General features: G+C 43.8%; 1 protein-coding gene across 5 annotated transcripts in view; it reads right to left on the bottom strand.

Annotated features, from left to right (window-relative positions):
- Positions 1-15686, bottom strand: part of NEDD4L (NEDD4 like E3 ubiquitin protein ligase) — a 359045-nt gene extending 343359 nt beyond the window's left edge. For 2 of the 5 annotated variants that reach the window (XM_050944654.1, XM_050944655.1), the window contains exon 1: positions 15300-15685. In XM_050944654.1, the coding sequence (XP_050800611.1) occupies positions 15300-15347 (48 nt within the window). In that variant the 5' untranslated portion in view covers positions 15348-15685. Of the gene's footprint in view, positions 1-13735; positions 13755-14861; positions 14881-15299 lie in introns of those variants that run through there. The other 3 variants (XM_050944652.1, XM_050944657.1, XM_050944656.1) reach the window with 3 other exon arrangements.
- Between the last annotated feature and the right edge of the window lie 4676 nt (positions 15687-20362).

Genomic DNA, 20362 nt, shown 5'->3' with positions numbered 1-20362 from the left:
CCACACTTGAACCACCCTGACAAGCTCCCACCCCCTACCCCCACATCTTGACGACCCTGACAAGCCCCCATACTCAAACATCCACCCACCTGAGCCCCAACAATCTTCATCTGGACTGCCCCTGCAGAGTCCCATTGCCCCTACATCTGGGACACCCTCCCCCCCCCCAAAAACGAGCACCTTTGCATCTAGATCTCCCTGCACCCAGACCCCACACTGAGCAACCCACACAGAACCCTCTCACCCCACACCTGGATCCCACCACCCCCACCCACACACAAAGTCCCTTTGCACTTGGATCCAGTCAGGCTGACTCTGCCTGCCCTCACCTGGTCCACCTGGCACAGAGGTGCAGGGCCCTGGAGTGTTTCCTGAGCAGGCCCATCCCTTGTGCTCTGTCAGGACTGAATTCTTTATCAAAAGGTCTGTAAAGGCGCCCGGCCGGGGCTCGACCCTCCCTGAGGAGGAAGGGAGCCACACCGGCCTCGATACACGTCGTCTACGTCAGCCCCCTTACTCAGGGCTGAGCGACGCTGCACAGTTGCTCGGGGCCCCAGCTTTCTGCTACAGGGCGGGGCAACAAACACAAAGTTATAGAGGCTCAGACCCTCGTGGCTCAGGGTCGAGCAGTCAGTCACTAGACTTGATGGCCTCCTTAGGCCAGGGAGAGGGGGATTCTGCCACCCGGGTATGGGTGGAAGGGGGAACGCAGGCCCACCCGCTCCACTGCGTTCCAGCCCGGGGCCCTAGTAGCGGCTATCACTGCTAACGGTCAGTGGGGTTCCTGGCCGCAACACACTGACATGGGTTCAGGTACACTTGCAGCCTGACTGGGGTTGCCCCCAGGCTGCTTCCTATCTCCCCCTCTGGGTCTACCTGTTCTGTGGCGTCAGCCCCGGGGAAGTTCAGTAGCATGGGCCCCTCCTGGCCAGGGCTGGGCGGTAGGTCCAGCAGTACCTCTGGGAAGTCCAGCCAGGCCTGCTCCAGGGGTTCCTCAGGGTAACAGCAGGCGCGGGGAGACTCCGGCAGCTCCTCGTCGTAGCGGGCGCGGGGAAGCTCCAGCAGCTCCTCATCGTAGCGGGCGCGGGGAAGCTCCAGCAGCTCAGGGCAACTGCCCTGGGCCTTAGCAGCCTCCCAGTCACGAGCACCTCCTGGCAGGTCTGCTCCCGATGGCGGCTGGGCTTCAACTGAGTGCTGCCGGCCGGCTTTTATACTTCCAGGTCGCCTCCTGACCCTCTGAGGGGTGGGTCCAGTGCCCTGTGGCCCCACCCCTTCCGGCCCCTGGCGGGCCTCGCTAAAAGGTCACACTAAGAAAGTTAAGTAAGTTTTTGCAAACAAGTGCCCGCTATTTAAATTGTAGAGCTTTATGGTTCTGATTTCATGTCTTTATTATAAATATAAAAAAAAACACGACAGGAAGTCTTCCTAAACTTCCTATATTATTAGGACCCAAATATTATGGCACATGAAAGGTAGTCCCACCAACTCCCATGTTCCCCCAACCTGTAAAAGCTGAAAGTATATATTAGCTTGATGTTACAGTATTCAGGCCATTCTTAATATATGTATTCCTTGAACAGGTATCTCTACAGTTTTATAAATATTGAGATAAATAATCTAACACATTAAGGGACATGCAGCCTCAGCCAGCATTTTGCCATTGTTGGGTTTGCTTATTTATATTCAGCCAATGCAACACACTTTTTCTCCATAGATCTCAGAATAAATGCAATCAAATCCCAATCTTTAATGGCTTCACCTTCCCATTTCATTTTATTACCCACAGATTAGTTTTTCTCTACCTTCCTACCACCCCAAAACCACCACCACAATCCAGGCATGAGCAGAGGAACAAAGTGGAAAGCAGAGGTTCTTTAGAAATCCTGTCAAGTTAATTTTGCTGATCCACTTGCACATACACAAAGTGAAAGCAGATCTAACAGAGAGGTACTCTTCATAGCATTTATCTCAAGCCTGGTGGCATCACTGCAATAGGCCAGAATCTAAGTTTCCTGATGACACAACCCCCAAACACATTCAGCTGCTGAGAAGATTCCCAGGCTTTAAAAGTCTTATTTCTACTCACTCTCATGCATACACTCTGTAATGCTATCTGGTGTGATAATGCATAAGAGGAGATTTTGAAGTCCAGTAGAAGCTGTGCAATTGAAACAATTTTTGATTTTCTAAATAATAAGGTACAGGAAATATGGTAACTCATCTCCAGCCTAGAAGGTGAACTTTCCCAAAGCTTAAAAAACAAACAAAAAAACTCAAGAAATGATTGAAGTTCCTGCATGGTGTGTGTGTGTGTATATATATATATGATTCATAGACTTTAGGGTCAGAAGGGACCAATGTGATCATCTAGTCTGACTTCCTGCACAAAGCAGGCCACAGAACCCTACCCATCCACTACTATAACAAACCCCTAACCTATGTCCGAGTTATTGAAGTCTTCAAATTGTGGTGACATAGTGAGTAGGTGTGAATGATTCCAATAAAGGAAAATTAATTTTCATTTATTACAAGGCCAGAAGAAGGAACACCTATCCAAACAGAGACAAAAAAATGGATTTAACAGCTTTGTTTTGTCTTGCAGTCACACATGCTCTCCTCCATGCTTCCTGCCTCCATTCTCATGACTAGTAGGGTTTTTAAATCTACAAGAATCCTGATCTCCAAAAGCACAAATCTGGCATGTAGCCATATCCTGTCAGCTCGTAAGAATCAAGACAGAGACCTCAGGGAGAAAAAACTGCAATTAGATATACTGCATTTTTTGCCCAAGCAGGACTGTATCTATATAGCAGCTCTCATTTTAGAGGGACAAGCAGTTCAGAGAAAGTTTTATGTTAAACAAAAAATTGATTAAAATATATATATATTTTTTTTAAATAAAGCTTCCACACCCACCAAGTAAGAGTCTGGGCATGTCAGACTTGACAGTATTTCCTTATCAACATTTTACTTATTTCCACAGCTAATTTATTTATCTGCTGCACAAGAAGTGTTTTAAATTCATACTGTGACATTGCACTCTAGCATATTTTCATAAAATCATATAATGTGTGTGAATATAATGTGACTGGAATATGCTTCATGCAAAAGGTCTCTTGTAAGGTATCATTAGAAAGCTTATAAACTACTGTGTGTGGTCATCATATTTGTATAAATGTATCACTTGTATCTGAAACTAGAAATATGAAATCTAACTCTGAGGTCCTATTATAGTTATGCAAAGTGTGGACCATTAGTAGTGGTTTGAAATCTTGATGGCTCTCATCAACCAGGACAATTGACTGTGGATGCTTCTGTTTGTTTGCAGGCTGGGAGGAATGAGGGTTTGAAGGCTTACAGTGACATGTGATCATGTCACCTGAACTGGAATCCATCTTTAACCTGGTGCTTTTCCATTTAAGAGGAGGGTGGGAATAGGGTGACCACATGTCCCGATTTTAGAGTCTTTTTCTTATATGGGCTCCTATTACCCCCCAGCCATTGTCCTGATTTTTCACATTTGCTGTCTGGTCACCCTAGGCGGGAACTGAGAGGGACAAAGGATTTCCGCCTTATACAAAAGATATATAAGGGGGTGGAACAGAACAAAGCGGGACTGCAGTTATGAGAAATTTCCTAGCTATAACCTGAGCTGAAACAAGGACGCTACCAGGGGAAAGGATTGGGCCCAGACTGGGAAGGTGTCCAGTCTGTGATTGAAGCTTACTGGAACAACTCTGAGGATGAGATTTCATGTGCAATTGCTTTCTTACATTATTAGGTTTAGACCCGAGTGATTTTTTTTATTTTGCTTGGTAATTCACTTTATTCTGTCTGTTATTACTTGGAACCACTTAAATCCTACTTTTTGTATTTAATAAAAATCACTTTTTACTTATTAACTCAGAGTATGCATTAATACCGGGGGGGGGAGAGAAGAGGGACACTTGTGCATCTCTCTCTCTATCAGAGTTATAGAGGGCAAACGATTTATGAGTTTACCCTGTATAAGCTTTATACAGGGTAAAAAGGCTTTATTTGGGGTTTGGACCCCATTGGAAGTTAGGTCTCTGAGTGCTGGAGACAGTAACACTTCTTAAGCTGTTTTCAGTTAAGCCTGCAGCTTTTGGAGGACTTTTTCAGACCTGGATCTGGGTTTGTAGCAGGCTAGCATGTCTGGCTCAAACAGGCACAGTTCTGGAATCCCAAGCTGGCACAGAAAACAGGTTAGAAGTAGTCTCAGCACATCAGTTGGCAGTCCCAACCAGATTTCTGTGATTCAACCCGTCACACATACCTTTGCTTTTATTATCAAAAAGCTACAATATCAAAGTCAGTATGACAGTGCGTTGAAGGCTTTTGAAAGCCACACACATCTTAATTCCAACTGACGTTAAACATTAAAATGAATTGCAGTGACCAGCAGTAGAACTGCGTTCCTCTTTCCTGGTATACAGTCACATGCTTGAAATGGAATGTTTACAGAACTGCCCTTGTTTCTGTCACATGGGACCAGGCTATCTGACGACATGTGTTTTGCTGCTGTAGTAAAATCTTCTTACGCAAAGCCATTAAAAAAAAAAATCAACATTTAAAAGGAAGTATGAAAGAGCCAGAGGCACAAAGGAACCAAAAATTAGTAGGATTTACTCCATAGATTGCAAAAGAGAATGTAGAAGCTCTGAATGGGTCAAGTTCTGTTGAAAAGTTATAAGAATATAGCTCTGGTTTTGCTCCTATGATTTATTATTGCACTCCAGCTGTTACAATGCAAAGTATCATGTATCCAGAGCTCACTGTGGCTTGGAGGGCAGGAGATTTCAAATCTACTTACAAAAAACCCAGTGTATACTCCTTACAAATCTTGTTTAAGCCCTAAGCCTACATCCCCCAAAAGGGTTCTGTATTACAGTAGAACCTCAGAGTTACAAACAACTCAGGAATGGAGGTTGTTCATAACTCTGAAATGTTCAGAATTCTAACACAATATTATGGTGGTTCTTTCAAAAGTTCACAACCAAACATTGACGTAATACAGCTTTGAAACTTTACTACGCTGGAGAAAAATACTGCTATACTTTTTTTTAAGTAGTTTACATTTAACACAACACTGTTCTGTTTTTTTTTGTCTCTGCTACTCCCTGATTGGATACTTCTGGTTCCGAGTGAGGTGTGTGGTTGACTGGTCAGTTCACAACTCTGGGTGTTTGTAACTCTGAGGTTCTACTGTTCTCAAGTTTTCTAAATTCCCATCTTCTGCTAATTTAAAGTAAGTCAGCAGGGCTAAACCTGGCTTCAGTTATCAGCCCAAGCAGCTCATGTGAGTGGCTCACTTGAAATCCAAGGTTTCATCTACACCAGATAATATTCCACCATTTCTTCTTGCACTAGAACTCTGAATAGTTGTTGCATGTATCTGTTAGCTTCAGATGCAGCACTGCAGCAGTGTGGCCAAGACCTGTGGATTGTTGCACCTATCCCACAATCCCTGACACAGCTCCCTTGAGAAGATGCGTCAAGTCTGTAATACAAATAGTCTATAGTCAAGTAGGAGCTGCATCCAGGCTACAGAAGGCAGGAGCTATGCCCTGTGAAGCCATCAAACTTGCAGATGCCAATCACCTCCTCTGACTGTGATGCTGCTTCTTTCAACATCCGAAAGCCCACCCCTATTGCTTCCCCTCTGAAAACTCTACTCAAATTTCACTTAATGTCTGACTGGCTATAGGAGCTCAAAAAGAAAACTGCATAGCACAGGCTTATTAAGTAGCTACAGCCTCACAGAATCATGTTCATAATATCAAGAAGCCTGATGCCTCCCTAGAATTACAAGACAGCTGTAATGATGCACAATGATAGAAGTGATCACTTTCATTCTACCATTAGGCAGTGCCCTCCAATGGCCAGTCCATGAAATGATGCTTGAAACAATTTTGTAGCAAGAGACGAAGGGTAAGAGATGGAGAAGCTAAGCTCTCTTTCACAAGCACCTTAGCAGTTTTATTGAAATTGCTGCAGAGACCCATTCAGCACAATACTTTGCCAGCATTCAAGAGAACGTATAAAACAGCCTATTTTTTTCCACTGTAGTGAAAGATACTGGTTGTCTGGACCACAAAACCCACATTTTAATGCAGCAAACTACTTTACAATACTTTAAATACTTTAAGCTAGTACTTTATTTGTTAGTGTTGCTGATACCAAGTATGCACCGATTGCTCATTAAAGGCAGGTTTAAAGGCAATCTTTTGTAAAATAAATAAAAATTACTGTACTACACAGACAACTGCAACCCAGTAATTTTGTTATTATGTCACAGCAAGAAAACAAACACATATGTAATTACTTACACCCTTGACACTCATAATAGTGCCAGTTGCTTATTAAATGCAAACATCTAATGCAGTCACCACTCTTCACAAGATCTTGATGCAAGAGTCAGTTCTCTATCTTACTAATCAAAACCGTACAGTACCCAAGGTGGGGGGGAGGAATATGTATGCAGTTACAGTAACACAAGTGGCCTTTTTGTATTGTACATATCTCCAACAATTGCAAGTGACTGTAAACTAAGAACAGCAGCATTGGCTGTGATGTCTCAGGGTACGTCTTCACTACCCGCCGTATCGGCGGGCAGCAATCGATTGTTCGGGATCGATATATCATGTCTCATCTAGACGCGATATATCGATCCCCGAATGCGCTTATATCGATTCCGTAACTCCACCAACCCGAACGGAGTTGCACAATCGACAAGGAGGAGCCGCAGACATCGATCCCGCGCCGTGAGGACGGTGAATAATTCGATCTTAGATACACAACTTCAGCTACATGAATAACGTAGCTGAAGTTGAAGATCGATCTTCCCCCACAGTGCAGACCAGCCCTCAGAGACGCTACCAACCTCCCTGCCTTTGCACACTCACACCTTTCTAAAATACTGAGCACTTGCTCCAGGCTTATGGTGGAATTTTCCATATTTTGTCTCTTAAAATGTTTTGGTTTTATTTTATTTTGAAGAGAGTCTCCAGCCCATTTTTTAATTTTGGGTCACTGTTCCCACTGCAATTAGGTCCTATCATTTTGCAAAGAAAAGATACAGCCAAGTTGCTGTGCTCTTAACCAGAAAACCAACTCCAAACAGAGAATAGCAGAAGCCTTTAAGACCTGGTCTATACCATATGGGTTAGGTAGATGTAAACTGCCACAGCTTCCTCTCCCTGTTTCCCCCTTTATCAGGCCCAGGTGCTTTCCCTTAAGCCCAGTTAGGCAGCATGTCATCAGCCATAGGTGCATTAGACCCTATTCACTTTTAAAGGGGCCAGTCAACCTGCGACGGTGGGACTGTTACAGTGGAACGTGGATACCATTCTTTTTACGGTAATTATGTGTCCAAATATCTTATACAGCTGTGGTGTCCAAAGTAGCCTATAGTCTGTTTTGGTGTTTGTGCTGCAAATATATATAAGACACAGAATGTTAAATACAGCACAGAATAATTATATAGCACCACAGTGTTCCAATAATATGGGAACACTAACTTTGGCCTTTCTTACCTAATAATGGTGAAATCTTCAGTTATTTGTTATATACACCAGTCATTCTTTTTAACCAAAAAAAGAAAAAAAAAGGTTTTCAGCAGAATGGCATTTCAGTGTTTTACTATTCAAAAAACAGTTGACAATATTACAGTTAAAGATGCTGTTTACAAAAATATTAAAAGCTATACACAGCTTTTTAAAAAGCTTACTATATTTGTGTAGTAAACAAGCATCCTTGTTTTTAGGATTGCAAGCTAGGCTGCCAGTCTATACAGCAGATTATCTTTAAGGGCTGGTCTACGCTGGGCATGGGGAGGGGGAGGAATTGATCTAAAATACCCAACTTCAGCTACGCAAATAGTGTAGCTGAAGTCTAAGTATCTTAGTTCGACTTACCTTGCCGTCCTCATGGCGGCAAATCAACTGCCGCAGCTCCCTCGTTGAAGCTGCTTACTCCTCCTGCAGAGGAGGCGTCGATTTGCGGATCAATTTATCGCATCTGGATGAGACGCAATAAATTGATCCCCAATAGATCGATTACTACCCGCCGGATCAGTGGGTAGTATAGACGTACCCTAAGTTTAGCCACACTGTGAAGGCAGCCCATTGACAACAGGAAACAGACATCAATACTCAAACTTTAAACACGTTGGACAGATCCTCAACTGATGTTAATAGTTATGGCTATCAATGGACCTATGGAAATTTACACTAGCTGAGGATTTGCCCCCATAAGTATTAAACGATAAATGACAAAACTCACTAGGTTTAAAGCAGATTTTGACTGGCATGTGAGAATTTTTACTGGCCTCATTTCATTACTAATGCATTATGTACCCCACAAAAGTGTTTAATAGCAGTATATCCAATAGATTCAACCTAAAACACATCTTTACAAAGTTGAGATACAGAAGCACTCTCTCTTCAAAGCTAAAATGTAATCTGAGCACAGAATTTTACATATCATATCTGGTGGAAGGTTATTAGACACTGTCAAGAATCTAGTTTAAAATAAAATAGTACCACAAAGAAATCAAAAAAGATTTAGAAGATCTTCCACTGAAAAACTCACTTAATGCTTGTCCAAAGACAGAAAAATTAAATTGTTGTGCAATTATGTTTTCAGTTGCTTATAACCAGCATATGGTTTGCGTCATTAAGTTCAAGAGTTTGTTTTATCATAGACTATTCAGAAAAGGTAGGAAGACAAATCACAGATAAGCATCTGATTACATTTTCAAGAGATTATGTACTGGACTTAAATTTTGAGGCAGAAAAATCTTCCAGTCAGGTGTTTTCCCACCTCAATGTAAATTAAGAAAGGGATTTTCAAAAGCCCTAAGTGACTTAGGTCGTTTTGAAAACCCCCACACAAAACCCAAGTTAGAGTCTCGTTTTTTAAAAAAGATCAGAGAGCGATGAGCCCACACTGAAGAGTTCAGATCTTGAGCTGAACCTCCAGGATATTCGGATCTGGCTTTGATTCAGGCTCATCTCTAAAAGCACACACAACATTTTCACACACTTACTTCACAACCAGTTCTGATTTTTCCTTCACTCTATCAAAAAGAAAGTCTCCCAGCTATTCTGTTGCAACTCTCTTGTGCCCCTGACCCTCTCAAAAATAAGAAAGGGACATGGGACCAGAGCGGTGAAGAAATTCACCTTTGGAGTAGGAGTAAGCAAATATATTCATGAAAGTGAAACTAGGAATTTAAAGCAAAACTGCTCTTCCAGTATCAGCCACAGAAAAAGAAAAAACCAGAAGTTTTCAGGACCCAAGGGAGCTCGTGATGGGAATAGCCTGGGTTAAATACATTTAAAGAAACCAGCTGTAATAGTTTCTTCTTTTGGAATTTTACAGACTACATCCCATAATCCCATTGAAACCTGTGCAGCTCACATTTGTTAGCAGTACAAACGATGCTCTACAGCACAGGCAAGTGGTTTCGCAAGTGAGATTGCTCCAAAACAATAGAACTCCATTAGGAACAGCCAAACATAACATGCAAAAAGCCAATCTCACTTCCCACATGCATCATCTGTAATACAATCTACCACCAGAGAGTCTTATAGGAGCTATATTTTTTTTTAACACTGCATCAAAATCACAAAAGTCACCTAAAATTTCAGCATGACTTGTTAAAATTTGCTCAATTGGACTTCACAGACTCTAAGATACTAGCTGACTATAGCTGTATCACTTCCCATAACATTTTCAAGTTCTCTGGTTTCATTTCTCAATGCTATATTGTTGCTTATTCAAAAATGTTGCAGTGCCACAGAAGTTCTTTTAGTACTTGAAATCCAAGCTAATGTCTATTTTAAACACATACTTACTTAACCTAGCCTACTGCATGAGAATTAATGAGGGAGGGGATATCAGTGTATAGTAATGACTATCACCTGACCTATTTTGTTTCATCTTTGTTGTCTCTTGAGACAGTAATTTCCACACAAAAGTTCCTGTGTGACAGTTCACAATGTGTCACAAAGCAACTAAAGAGGTAACTTGTGTCAGTAGGTTATACTGCACAAAATAAAAAGAGGGACTCAAAAACTGCAAGTTATTTCTAATCTGATAAAAAGGAAAAAACTCTTGACTGGTAGGGGAGGCATACCACAAAGGCAGGAACAATGTTAAAAGCTACAAACTATGCAAATACAGAAATTAAAAAAAAAAATCAGAAGATATGATTTTCTTTTGCTATAGCTTGTGTGTGTTTGATGGAGCTGATTCTCCAACTATTTTTTTTCTTTTAAAAAATTGTTATCTTATTTACTGGAATAAGGATCTGCAAAATCTGATCTTTGCAAAAATATGCTTGGGAGAAAGAACTTGAAAGAATGGTAAATTGTTCTTTGGGCTATGCTCATGTAACAAAACTCAAATTAAAAAAGAGTTGCACAGATTCAAAGAGCAACATTCTGTCCTCCAGTGGTGAAAAAAAATATACCAAGATGTTAACTTACTAACACTGTAATGACAGACTGAAGCTGGGTAGCAGTATTTGCAAATTAGGCTTCCCATGCCATTTGATTACATACTTTAGCCTTGGAAGCACAGAGGCAAAGAAACAGAGGACCATAATAGAAGCCCGCATATGCTATGTCTACTCTTATAGTAGCGGATAGAGTACAGATGTTACACGTGCAGCTATACACCACAGAGATATCCACACTTGTCAGTGTGACATGTAGCAGTGTACAAATGGGAGGCATTGCTTACACGACATTCTACATGCCTAAGATATATACCAGCAAAGAAAATCTCTGGTTCTTATTCCACACCAGGAGCTCCCACTTGAATGGAAATTACATCAATGAAGACTCTACACTAAAAGCATGCAGCGCAGAGTGGAAGAGAGAAAGTATACTCAAGATGGGTAATCTGAATCATTGTTCTGAAAATACCAAGGACTAGCATTTTTTAGCTATAGATAAAGCTCCCAGAGTATTATGCTTATATCAGTACCCAAATACTTTAGTATATATAAAGAATCTGTAGAATTTGTTTGTGTAAATACCAACTATACATTTTTAAATTTACAGTGAACTGCAAGTTCTGCTTATTTAATGAGCTTTGTGACATTAAGTGCATGTTTATTTGTACAATCAAGGAAACAGATAAACAAAAAACCTGAATAGAATAAAGGCATATCGAATTATTTGAAGACAAGCACTTCTGTGTGAGAGAGACCTATAGAAAAAATTGTAGGTACTATCCAAGGGCTACAATTTAAACCCAAATCTTGCAAATACTCAAGCACACGCTTCACTTTAGTCATGCAAATAGTCCTACTGACATCATAGGACTTTACATATGAATAGAAGTTAAGTTTGTGCTTAACTATTTGCAAGTTGCATTGTTATTTATGTGCGCAATCATGAAATGCATGAAACCTGAAATAATTTCATTTAAAAATTATTTCAATTTGGATACTAAACATCTAAATACACACAAACAGTATAACAAAACAAGTCTTCTTTGAACAGAATTTTAAAATGTTGTGATATACAAAAAATAGGTGTGATCCAAAATAAGTCTGCAGAAGACCAGATGGTTTGAGAGATATGGGTTCTTTCACCTCCAAATTACTGGTTCAAAACCTGCCCACAGCAGTAGCAATGGAAAGTTATCACCCATGTAGGCTACTAAGCACCATCACATGCAGCAAACCGGTAATCTTAGTCCAGTTCCAAATGGACAGGCATGCCTACCACAAACATCACTGCATTTGTGCCAGCAATGATGGAACAGTCTTAGAAGAGAGGCCAGAGACACAGTAGGCATAGGAAGATCAAAATAAAATGTAACAACATTAGATTGGCATCTGGAGGGCAGGAGAGATGTACTTGTTTTTTTGGATTGTAAACTCCTTGGGTTTAGGGACCATGTCTTCCTACAGCACAATGGGTCTCTAATCCTGACTGGGAACTTGTTTCCTCTTCTTCCTTCCAACTCAGGGTTGAGTTACTCAGGTGGAGGAGAATGGGAAGCCTGCACTTCCACTGTATAGGCCAGGGGTGTAGGCAACCTATAGAACGGGTGCCGAAGGCAGCACACAAGTTGATTTCCAGTGGCACTCGCATTGCCCAAGTCCTGGCCACCGGCCCAGGGGGCTCTACATTTTAATTAAATTTTAAATGAAGCTTCTTAAACAATTTAAAAACCTTAATTTACTTTACATACAATAGTTTAGTTATATATTATAGACTTCTAGAAAGAGACCTTCTAAAAACGTTAAAATGTTTTATTGGCATGCAAAACCTTCCATTAGAGTGAATAAATGAAGCTCGGCATACAACTTCTGAAAGGTTGCCGACCCCTGGTATAGGTCATATACATTCCGTGCGTAAAATGGAGAAACCCAACACCTTTTACAAGCACTAGTATCAAAGGGAAAAAGTTCTCTCTCTCACAGCAAGAAAAAGAAAAGCCACAGAATTAAATGGTCACTATTCATCCATCTCTTCTGAAAGCAGCAAGATTCTTCCTAGCAAGATTCAAGATTTTTGACAGCTATACATTTGCCAGGATCTTCTGAGACATGAATGCCCAAAACCTTCATGTTTCTTCAACTTATTAAAGCCCTCAAGCATTACAGTAACAGGCCTATGTCAATACAGGATTCTGAGCCTTTTACAGTTCATATTGCAATAGAATCCTAGTTATCTGATCTGCATGGGTGACATCAGAAGTGTTCAGATGATCCCAGTCAATAAAAGAAGGAGACAAGTGAGAGTTCATTAGATTGAGTTTCCACTGCATTTCGCTCTTGAGAATTCACATGAAGCCAAGATTGCTTTTGAAGAGTACATGAAGAAGGTTTATAAAGCCAGATGAGGGAGAAAAGGAATTGCAGAGAGACTAATTTTGTCTTCATCTTAATCATTTGAACAGCTAACCCCTCCCTCTAATGCGTTCTCTCTTCCCCATGTTTGTACAAAACTTGTTTGTACCTGTTTGCTTTCACAGCTTTATAAACCAAATAATTGTCAACACACCAAACACCCACATACAAACAATCCTATCTAGTTTGAATTCAATAATGTAGTCACCTAGATTTGATTCAATTTGAGTACAACAGTCCCTTTCAATAATAACTGTAGTTCAACAGCATTTACACTCAATCTCCTGCTATGATGCCCATCATATCTACTTCCTTGGTTATCAAGATGCTGGCCTGTGGCAGCATTAAAGTTGACACTAAGAAGATACATGAAATTGGAAGAGTTTATTAATATAGCATGTCACCTTTGTTTGGGTATTTGCTATATTGACCGCTATATAAACTCACCAAAGGTAACTATTCTTCACCACACACAGCATCTCAACAATGCTGTCTCCAATCAGATGCAGTATAATGAATTCTTCTGTCTGTAAAGGTTCTATTTTTTTAGCACCACCCATGTTATTACACAAGGCACTAGCTAATAAAACTAGCATACACTACATAATTTGGCTCGCCAACAGGGCTGATAAGACAATCAAGCTCCATCTGCATTACATCATTCAACCCAAGGTTGACTCTGACACTAGCTCCCAGATATAAAACACTTTGCATGGAACCCAAACATCTAATCTCATTCATTATATATAACAAAATGTATTTAGTCCCTGAGCAATTTGTATTCCTACACAGTGTGTTCAGAGAGACCTTAGCAAGCAGCTGTCTTTCCACCTACAATACCTCAGTCTGAAGCCTGGTTCTTTGTTCCTGAATGTCTGCATCTTGCCACTTTCTGGGGGATACTGCCTCCTTTCTACTGACAAGGTGAAAGATCAGACAAGAGAAAAAGAACAAGGCAGGCCTAGGTAACACTACAATGGCATAAAGAGTGTCTGTACAACATAACTGAAATGTGGCACTATATACATTATATCTTGGACATGTCTTTACAGGCAAATAAAACTACAGGGCCATACCCCAACAGATTTATGCTGTACCTAATTATACTGTACACAGCACTCAAGAGGCCCTCAGGATCAGGGCCCCATTGTTAGGTGCTACACAAGCAGAGGCAGACATTGCCCTGAAGAGTTTATAATGAAGTCAAGCAAACTGAGGACACAGAAGTTGGAGACAATGCATATGTGCATGGTAAGTATGTAGGTAATATAAAGACACTACCTGCTCTTTGGATCTGAACACTAACAGTTATGGGGTTTATGCAGGAGAGCAGACTGGAGGTTCTATACGTTTAAAAATAAAACTCTCTCTGAACTGTGGCCTCACTGCTAGATAAAGATAATTTCCGTAGGCACCTCACACAGCCATTATTACGATGTGAATCGATATTACACACACAGGGTGTGCCCGGTGACCCACAGGCACACTTGCAGACATACCCATTGCTCTGACACCGCCAGAAGCCGCAGTCGGCACCGATCGCACACAATACCCTCCTTCCCGGGAACCCCGTTCAAACCCAGCGCGGAGGCGGACAATGGCTCCGCCAGCCCCCGGCCATGCGGTTGTCAAACCCCCACGCAGTCTCCACGCTCCCTCCCCAAGGGCGGGGGGAAGGAGGGGAACCCCAGCGAGGCTGCCGCTGCCGACACTTCAGCCGGTTCACGAGGCTAGGAAATACCTGCGTGCTGAGTAATGCAGCACGGCTTGCGGAGTCGTGGCCCCGCGGCTCGCACCCACCGGTGCTCCCGCCGTTCCCACCCGCGATGCAATGCGCTGCCCGCGGGGACCCGAGCCGGGGACCTTACCGCGAGGGCCCAGCGGGTTGGCCGCCCCCCGCCCCGAGCTCCAGCCCTGCAGCAGAGACCGTGGCCAAGGGGCGCCCTGCCCCCCGGCCTCACCCTACCTGCCGGCAGCGGGCAGCGAAGGGCTCCTCAGCGCCGCCCCGGCTCCCGGCAATGGCTGGGAGGCTCCGCTCTGTCTCCCTGCCCGACCCTCACCATTAAGGGAGCGGGGAGTAGGCGCCAGAACTCCCCCCCGAGCCAGGGACCCTGCAGGCGGGAAGCGGGGCTCTGCTGCCCACGGGGCACCCGCCCCAGCGATTCGCTGCCCGCCGGAGCCCCGCGAATGGGGGTCTCGGGGCTGCCGCGCGAGCGCCCTTCCCGGCTGGGTGTCCGCGAGTCGCATTACAGCTTCCTCCCCGCCAGCGCTCTGCGGCCAGCCCGGCGCAGGCAGCCCCAGCCCCCGGGCCGATGCAAGGGCGTTCCGGCCGGGCCCCTCCGAGCAGCGGGCTGGCACCGCAGTGGGGAACGGGGATAGAGTGTCACAAACCCCAGCGACTTACTTCGTCTTCCGAAAGTCCATAGACCGGCTCCACAGCCCCGCTCGCCATGGGTCCGGCGGGGCGAGCGTCCCGCTCGGCAGAGGCTGGAGCGAAAGCCGGGCAGACCCCTCCCCGGCCGGGCACGGGCAGGGCTTGCTGGCCGAGGGCACTGCCCCGCCGATGCACACAGCCAGCGCGCGGGTAAATAAATCCAGGTGAGCCCCGCACCTCCCCCAGGGCAGGGCGCTCCGTGCAGACGGGGGGCCGGGGCGGGCACTCCCGTAGCTGCTGCTGGTGGGCGGGAACGAGAGGCGGCAGCCCCAAGCTCAGCTGCGGGCTGCTCGGTAGCGGCCGCTGCACAGAGCTTGCCCCGCTCAGCTGCCCGCGCCCCTGCCGCCTCCTCGCCTAGCCAGCGCCCCGCTCACACAAACCCCAGCCACGCTCCAGTCCCTTCCCAGCAGCGGGGAGACCCAGCCGCCGCCACCGCCCACAGGGGCGGGGAAAGAGCCTGACCGGCCCAATCAAAGACACGATCGATAGGGGCGGAAAAACCGTCAAGTTTGGTTGATTTGTTGGCTTCCCCCACCCCCTTTCGGTAGCAATTTTTGCAAATGAAAGAAAGGGAGGGGGGGAGTGACTGTAACACCCCCCTGTCTGGCTCTGTGGGGATGCTGCTGCCGGAGAGGTGGAGGAATCTCCTTAGCTGGTGATGAGACTCTTGCCACCCCTTTGCTCTTTGTCTAGCGCTTTTGGTTCATAACCCCAGTGCTGAGATGGCTTTGTATTGTCCCCTCTATTCCCCACTCCCTCAATCTGGGCTTCCACTCAGCGTCAGTTTCTCCGGGAGACAAAGGGGGAGGGAGACTCTTAGTGGCCGAAATGTGCAATTGCCTCCATAAAATTAAACGGACACTGACAGGTTAACAATCCGATGTAAATAATGTCCTCATTTATCTTGCCTGAGATTATTCCGACCGAAAGGACTGTAAAAACCTGACGGGCTGTTGGTTGTTTATGCTCTTTGGTTCCTGTGTACATTTCTCTCAAACAAGCTAGTGAGTTTATTTATAAAGTAGTTAGTTTCACCTTGTTCTCCTGTGCAGCAGTGTTTAGGTTGCAAACACAGCAGGGGGAAATGTTTAAACACAAACAAATGCTGTTTCCAAATATTTGGTACTGATTTCATAAAAACAGTTATAATGAAACTAGAGTTTGTGCTTTTAAAAATAAATTAAACCTACATTTTCAGTATAAGATTATAATGTTTTACATTTTTAAAGAATGTTTTAATCATAAATTTTAAAATATACTAATAAAGCATTCTATTCATTTCTTGGGTCTCCCTCTAGGCGTGATTGCTTTAGGACGTTTAGATTAAGAGAAAACAATATATTCCTAAAGCACAAAATGTAATAGTCTGAACAAAGAGCATAAATGGGGAAATCTATTAAATAAGCTAAATGATTTCAGAGTCCAAGTCTGCAGTTTAGGGAAGGCTCAGTGTCCTATATCACATTTAAAAGAGCTACTCTGACTCAGAAAGGGGTGTATGGCAGTACTGAATTTATAGACCAGTGGTTCTCAAACGTTTGTACTGGTGACCCCTTTCACCTAGCAAGCCTCTGAGTGCAACCCCCCATATAAATTAAAAACACTTTTTTAATATATTTAACACTATTATACATGATGGAAGCAAAGCAGAGTTGGAGGCTGACAGCTCACAACCCCTCATGTAATATAACCTCACGACCCCCTGGGGGGTCCCAGTCCCCAGTTTGAGAACCCCTGCCATAGACAAAGGCCTGCTCTGAAAAATCCCCTACTACTAACTTTACTTTTGGACATTGGCAGCTGGATACCTTGGTGATGCATACCCTATAAATGCCCAAAGCAAATAGATAAAATAGATGGATTAGATAAGATCTCTATTAAGTTTCTGCCAATCCAGGTACCATGATGAGGCATGGGTTAGTCTGTGAGACCAAGACAATGTAGGATGTTGTGGATAATAACCAGTACCTTGAATCTCATCTGCCAGTACAGAGCATAGGTCTAATGTTCTCTTGCTAGATGCCCTGCTCAAAACTCAAGTCAGAATGTGCACTAGCTGAAGCTTCAAAGTTAGCCCCAGTTGAGTGTATTGCAGTAGCCTATCCTTGAGGTCTCAAAGACAGGATAATTTTCTGAAGATTGGCATCTAAGAGAAAAGGGTGCAATCTCTTGACCAGTCTAAAATGAAAGAAGGCATTTATCACATCCTCCCTGCTCAGGGCCACTCTCCAGCCCTGTCACTAAGGTAAACCAGTAAAAGGACTTCAGAACTTGCATTCCTGGTCTCTACTGTCATGCTGCAATGGCAGTGCTCAGTGTTCCCCAGTATGTAGATAAAACATCCAATTTCATGACAAACTTAGCCATGGCATAAGCAGGCAACTCAAACAATGGCTTCAGGACCTCCCTCCCACGCATTAGCTTCAATGCAAGCAAAAAGGATAATGTGGTCCCTTTTTGCTGGGCTGAGATCCTTACAGGACTCTAACACTATAACACAGCATAAGTGTTAGCATTCTAGAAGGGCAAGACTTAGCTTTCTTTGGCTTCTCTTCACTAGAGATTTAAATTTAGCTCTGAGGTCTGACTCAGTTGTTCCAATTAACTCATTCCCCCTCCAGACACAAAACCCGTTCAGTCCTGTCTTGCTCATGCCATTACCTGAAGCAGGTAGCATGGTCAGAAATAAGGGCTGACCTCAAGTGAACAGCTTTCAAATGTTGTTCATTTATCTCTAGTGTGCACACAACTTAGTATCATAATACAATTGGCGGCTGTTAGTCCTCCAGTGCCTTCTCACAATTCCCCAGGACTCTCCCCTCCTCTGGCTACCTATTCGTTGTTCCCTAGCCAGAAGTCACCTTGTTGTGCATGTAGGACTGCTCAGTGTCCTGGTCTCCAGTCACACATGGCTTCCAGCACCAGCAACTTTATTCATCTCCAGTGCAGAGTGGCACACTTGCATTTCAGTGATGCTACAGGATGTGCCCCCATCTCTCTTTGCATCTCACAGGTCCGAGCACAGCCCCAGTGTGGACTGGTAGGCCTGTAGAGCAACCTGTGGAACTTGATTGTTTTATGCATTGTGATCATGTTCTCTCATGCTAGGCTGATTTGAGAATTACTCATGGTTTCATCAGTTGAGGGAATTGTGTAATTTAGATATTTGCTTCCCAGAGTTCTTCTTTTATTGACAGTTGAAATAACAGCAACTCAGCGTAAACCAGCTTAAACTCACTCATATGTGCATTCTCTCTCTCACACACCATCTCTGACAGGCTGTTCCTTGGGTTTTCCTGTAGGACCTTTCTTTCTAGCCCTTAGCTCTCTTGGAACAGGGAGCCCACGCCATAACTCCTTTTCGTTCCCTAACTAGGGTTAGTGAGCTGTGCTTGCTACAGTAAGTCATCAAGAATTAGTCTTCATTTACATGCAGGGTTTCAGCACTTGGTAGAAGAGTGGGTCACCTGAAGACCTTGCCGCCCTGTGGTACCAAACAAAAAAAAAAATGAGAAACCACAGCAACTCCCTCACTTAACGTTGTGGTTATGTTCCTGAAAAATGTGACTTTAAGTGAAACGATGTTAAGTGAATGCAATTTCCCCGTAAGAATTAATGTAAATGAGGGGGTTAAGTTCCAGGGACATTTTTTTCACCAGACAATTTAATACCGGTACACAGTGATGATGATTGTGAAGCTTAGTTGAGGTGGAGGAGTCAGAGGGTGAGATATTTCCCTTACTGCTAAATAATGAATGAGCAATTGGCTGAGCCCTCGAAGGTTAACTCTCTCATTCTACAAGGCAGCAGGAATGGAGAGAGATATGTGCATTTCCCCTTTAAATACACTGCCTTGTTAATTAGATCAGCTTGCTGAGACCTCAGCTGCTGCAAGCTCCCTTCATCCTGAGCCCTGGTGAGTTCCCCCTGCTCTGTGGAAGATGGGGTAAGTGGGGTGCAGGAGCAGGGGGGAGGGGGACACCCTGACATTAGTCCCCCTCTTCCTTCCCGCCCAGCAAACAGGAGTCTCAGGGAGCAGCTCCCAAGGCAGATAGCAAGAGCAGCACATGGCAGTGAGGGGAGAGACAGCTGCAATTGCTAGCCTGCAGGGCAGCTGCTGCACAGGGAACTTACGTGAGCAGGAAGTTGATAGGGGGACCTGATAGGGGGGCTGCCAGTCCACCCTGGTTCCAAGCCCCCACCAGCTAGCTGCAATGGCTGCTCTTCCTGCAAGCAGTAGACAAAGCAGGAGCTGCCTAACGACACTAGAAGGGAGCAATACACTACTTTAAACAAGCATGTTCCCTAATTGATCAGCAACGTAACAACGAAACATTAACTGTGACAACTTTAAGTGAGGACTTACTGTAGTTTTAGGGTCAAGAATCTTCCCTTTTTCAGATGAATAGGAAAAGGAGCCATTTGCTTAGGCGCACATTTCCCAAACTCCAATCCATATGCTCCTGACATTTTAGCCAGGGTTTGGGGAAAGTCCTGACCATTTTTCAAGATCAATTTTTATTGTTTTCCTTCAGGAATATTAGTAGCGTCATGTAACCCATTTTTAAAGTCATTTTGAAAATCCATCAGGTTTTAAATAATTTTTCAGAATAACAGGGGCTTTGCTCAGAAGATATTCCAGGGCAGTTTCACCTTGCTTAGGATGTTGATTAACCTAAAACATGCAAATGAAATTTAAAAACCAGTTTCATAATGTCATTTAGCCAGGCATAGGGTGACCAGATGTCCTGATTTTATAGGGGCAGTCCTGATATTTGGAGCTTTTTTTTATATAGGCACTTATTACCCCTCACCCTGTCTCGATTTTTCACACTTGCTGTCTGATCACCCTAGCTAGGCATGGGATTTTCCATTTAAATAAGATTATGCTTGGTCATGAAATTCAGTGACACTTAAGCATCAATTTCTGTGGCAATTAAGACAAGGCACTGACAAGGCATCTGCAGTTCCATACTTACAGTGTCCCTTGTCAGCTGTAAAATTAGAGAAGCCCTAACTTTTAATGATTCTAT

Source organism: Gopherus flavomarginatus, chromosome 3, assembly GCF_025201925.1.
Source record: "Gopherus flavomarginatus isolate rGopFla2 chromosome 3, rGopFla2.mat.asm, whole genome shotgun sequence".
In the NCBI taxonomy this organism is placed as follows: domain Eukaryota; kingdom Metazoa; phylum Chordata; order Testudines; family Testudinidae; genus Gopherus; species Gopherus flavomarginatus.
Note: the sequence above shows the minus strand (reverse complement) of the source record. Positions and strands in the feature narration are given on the sequence as shown.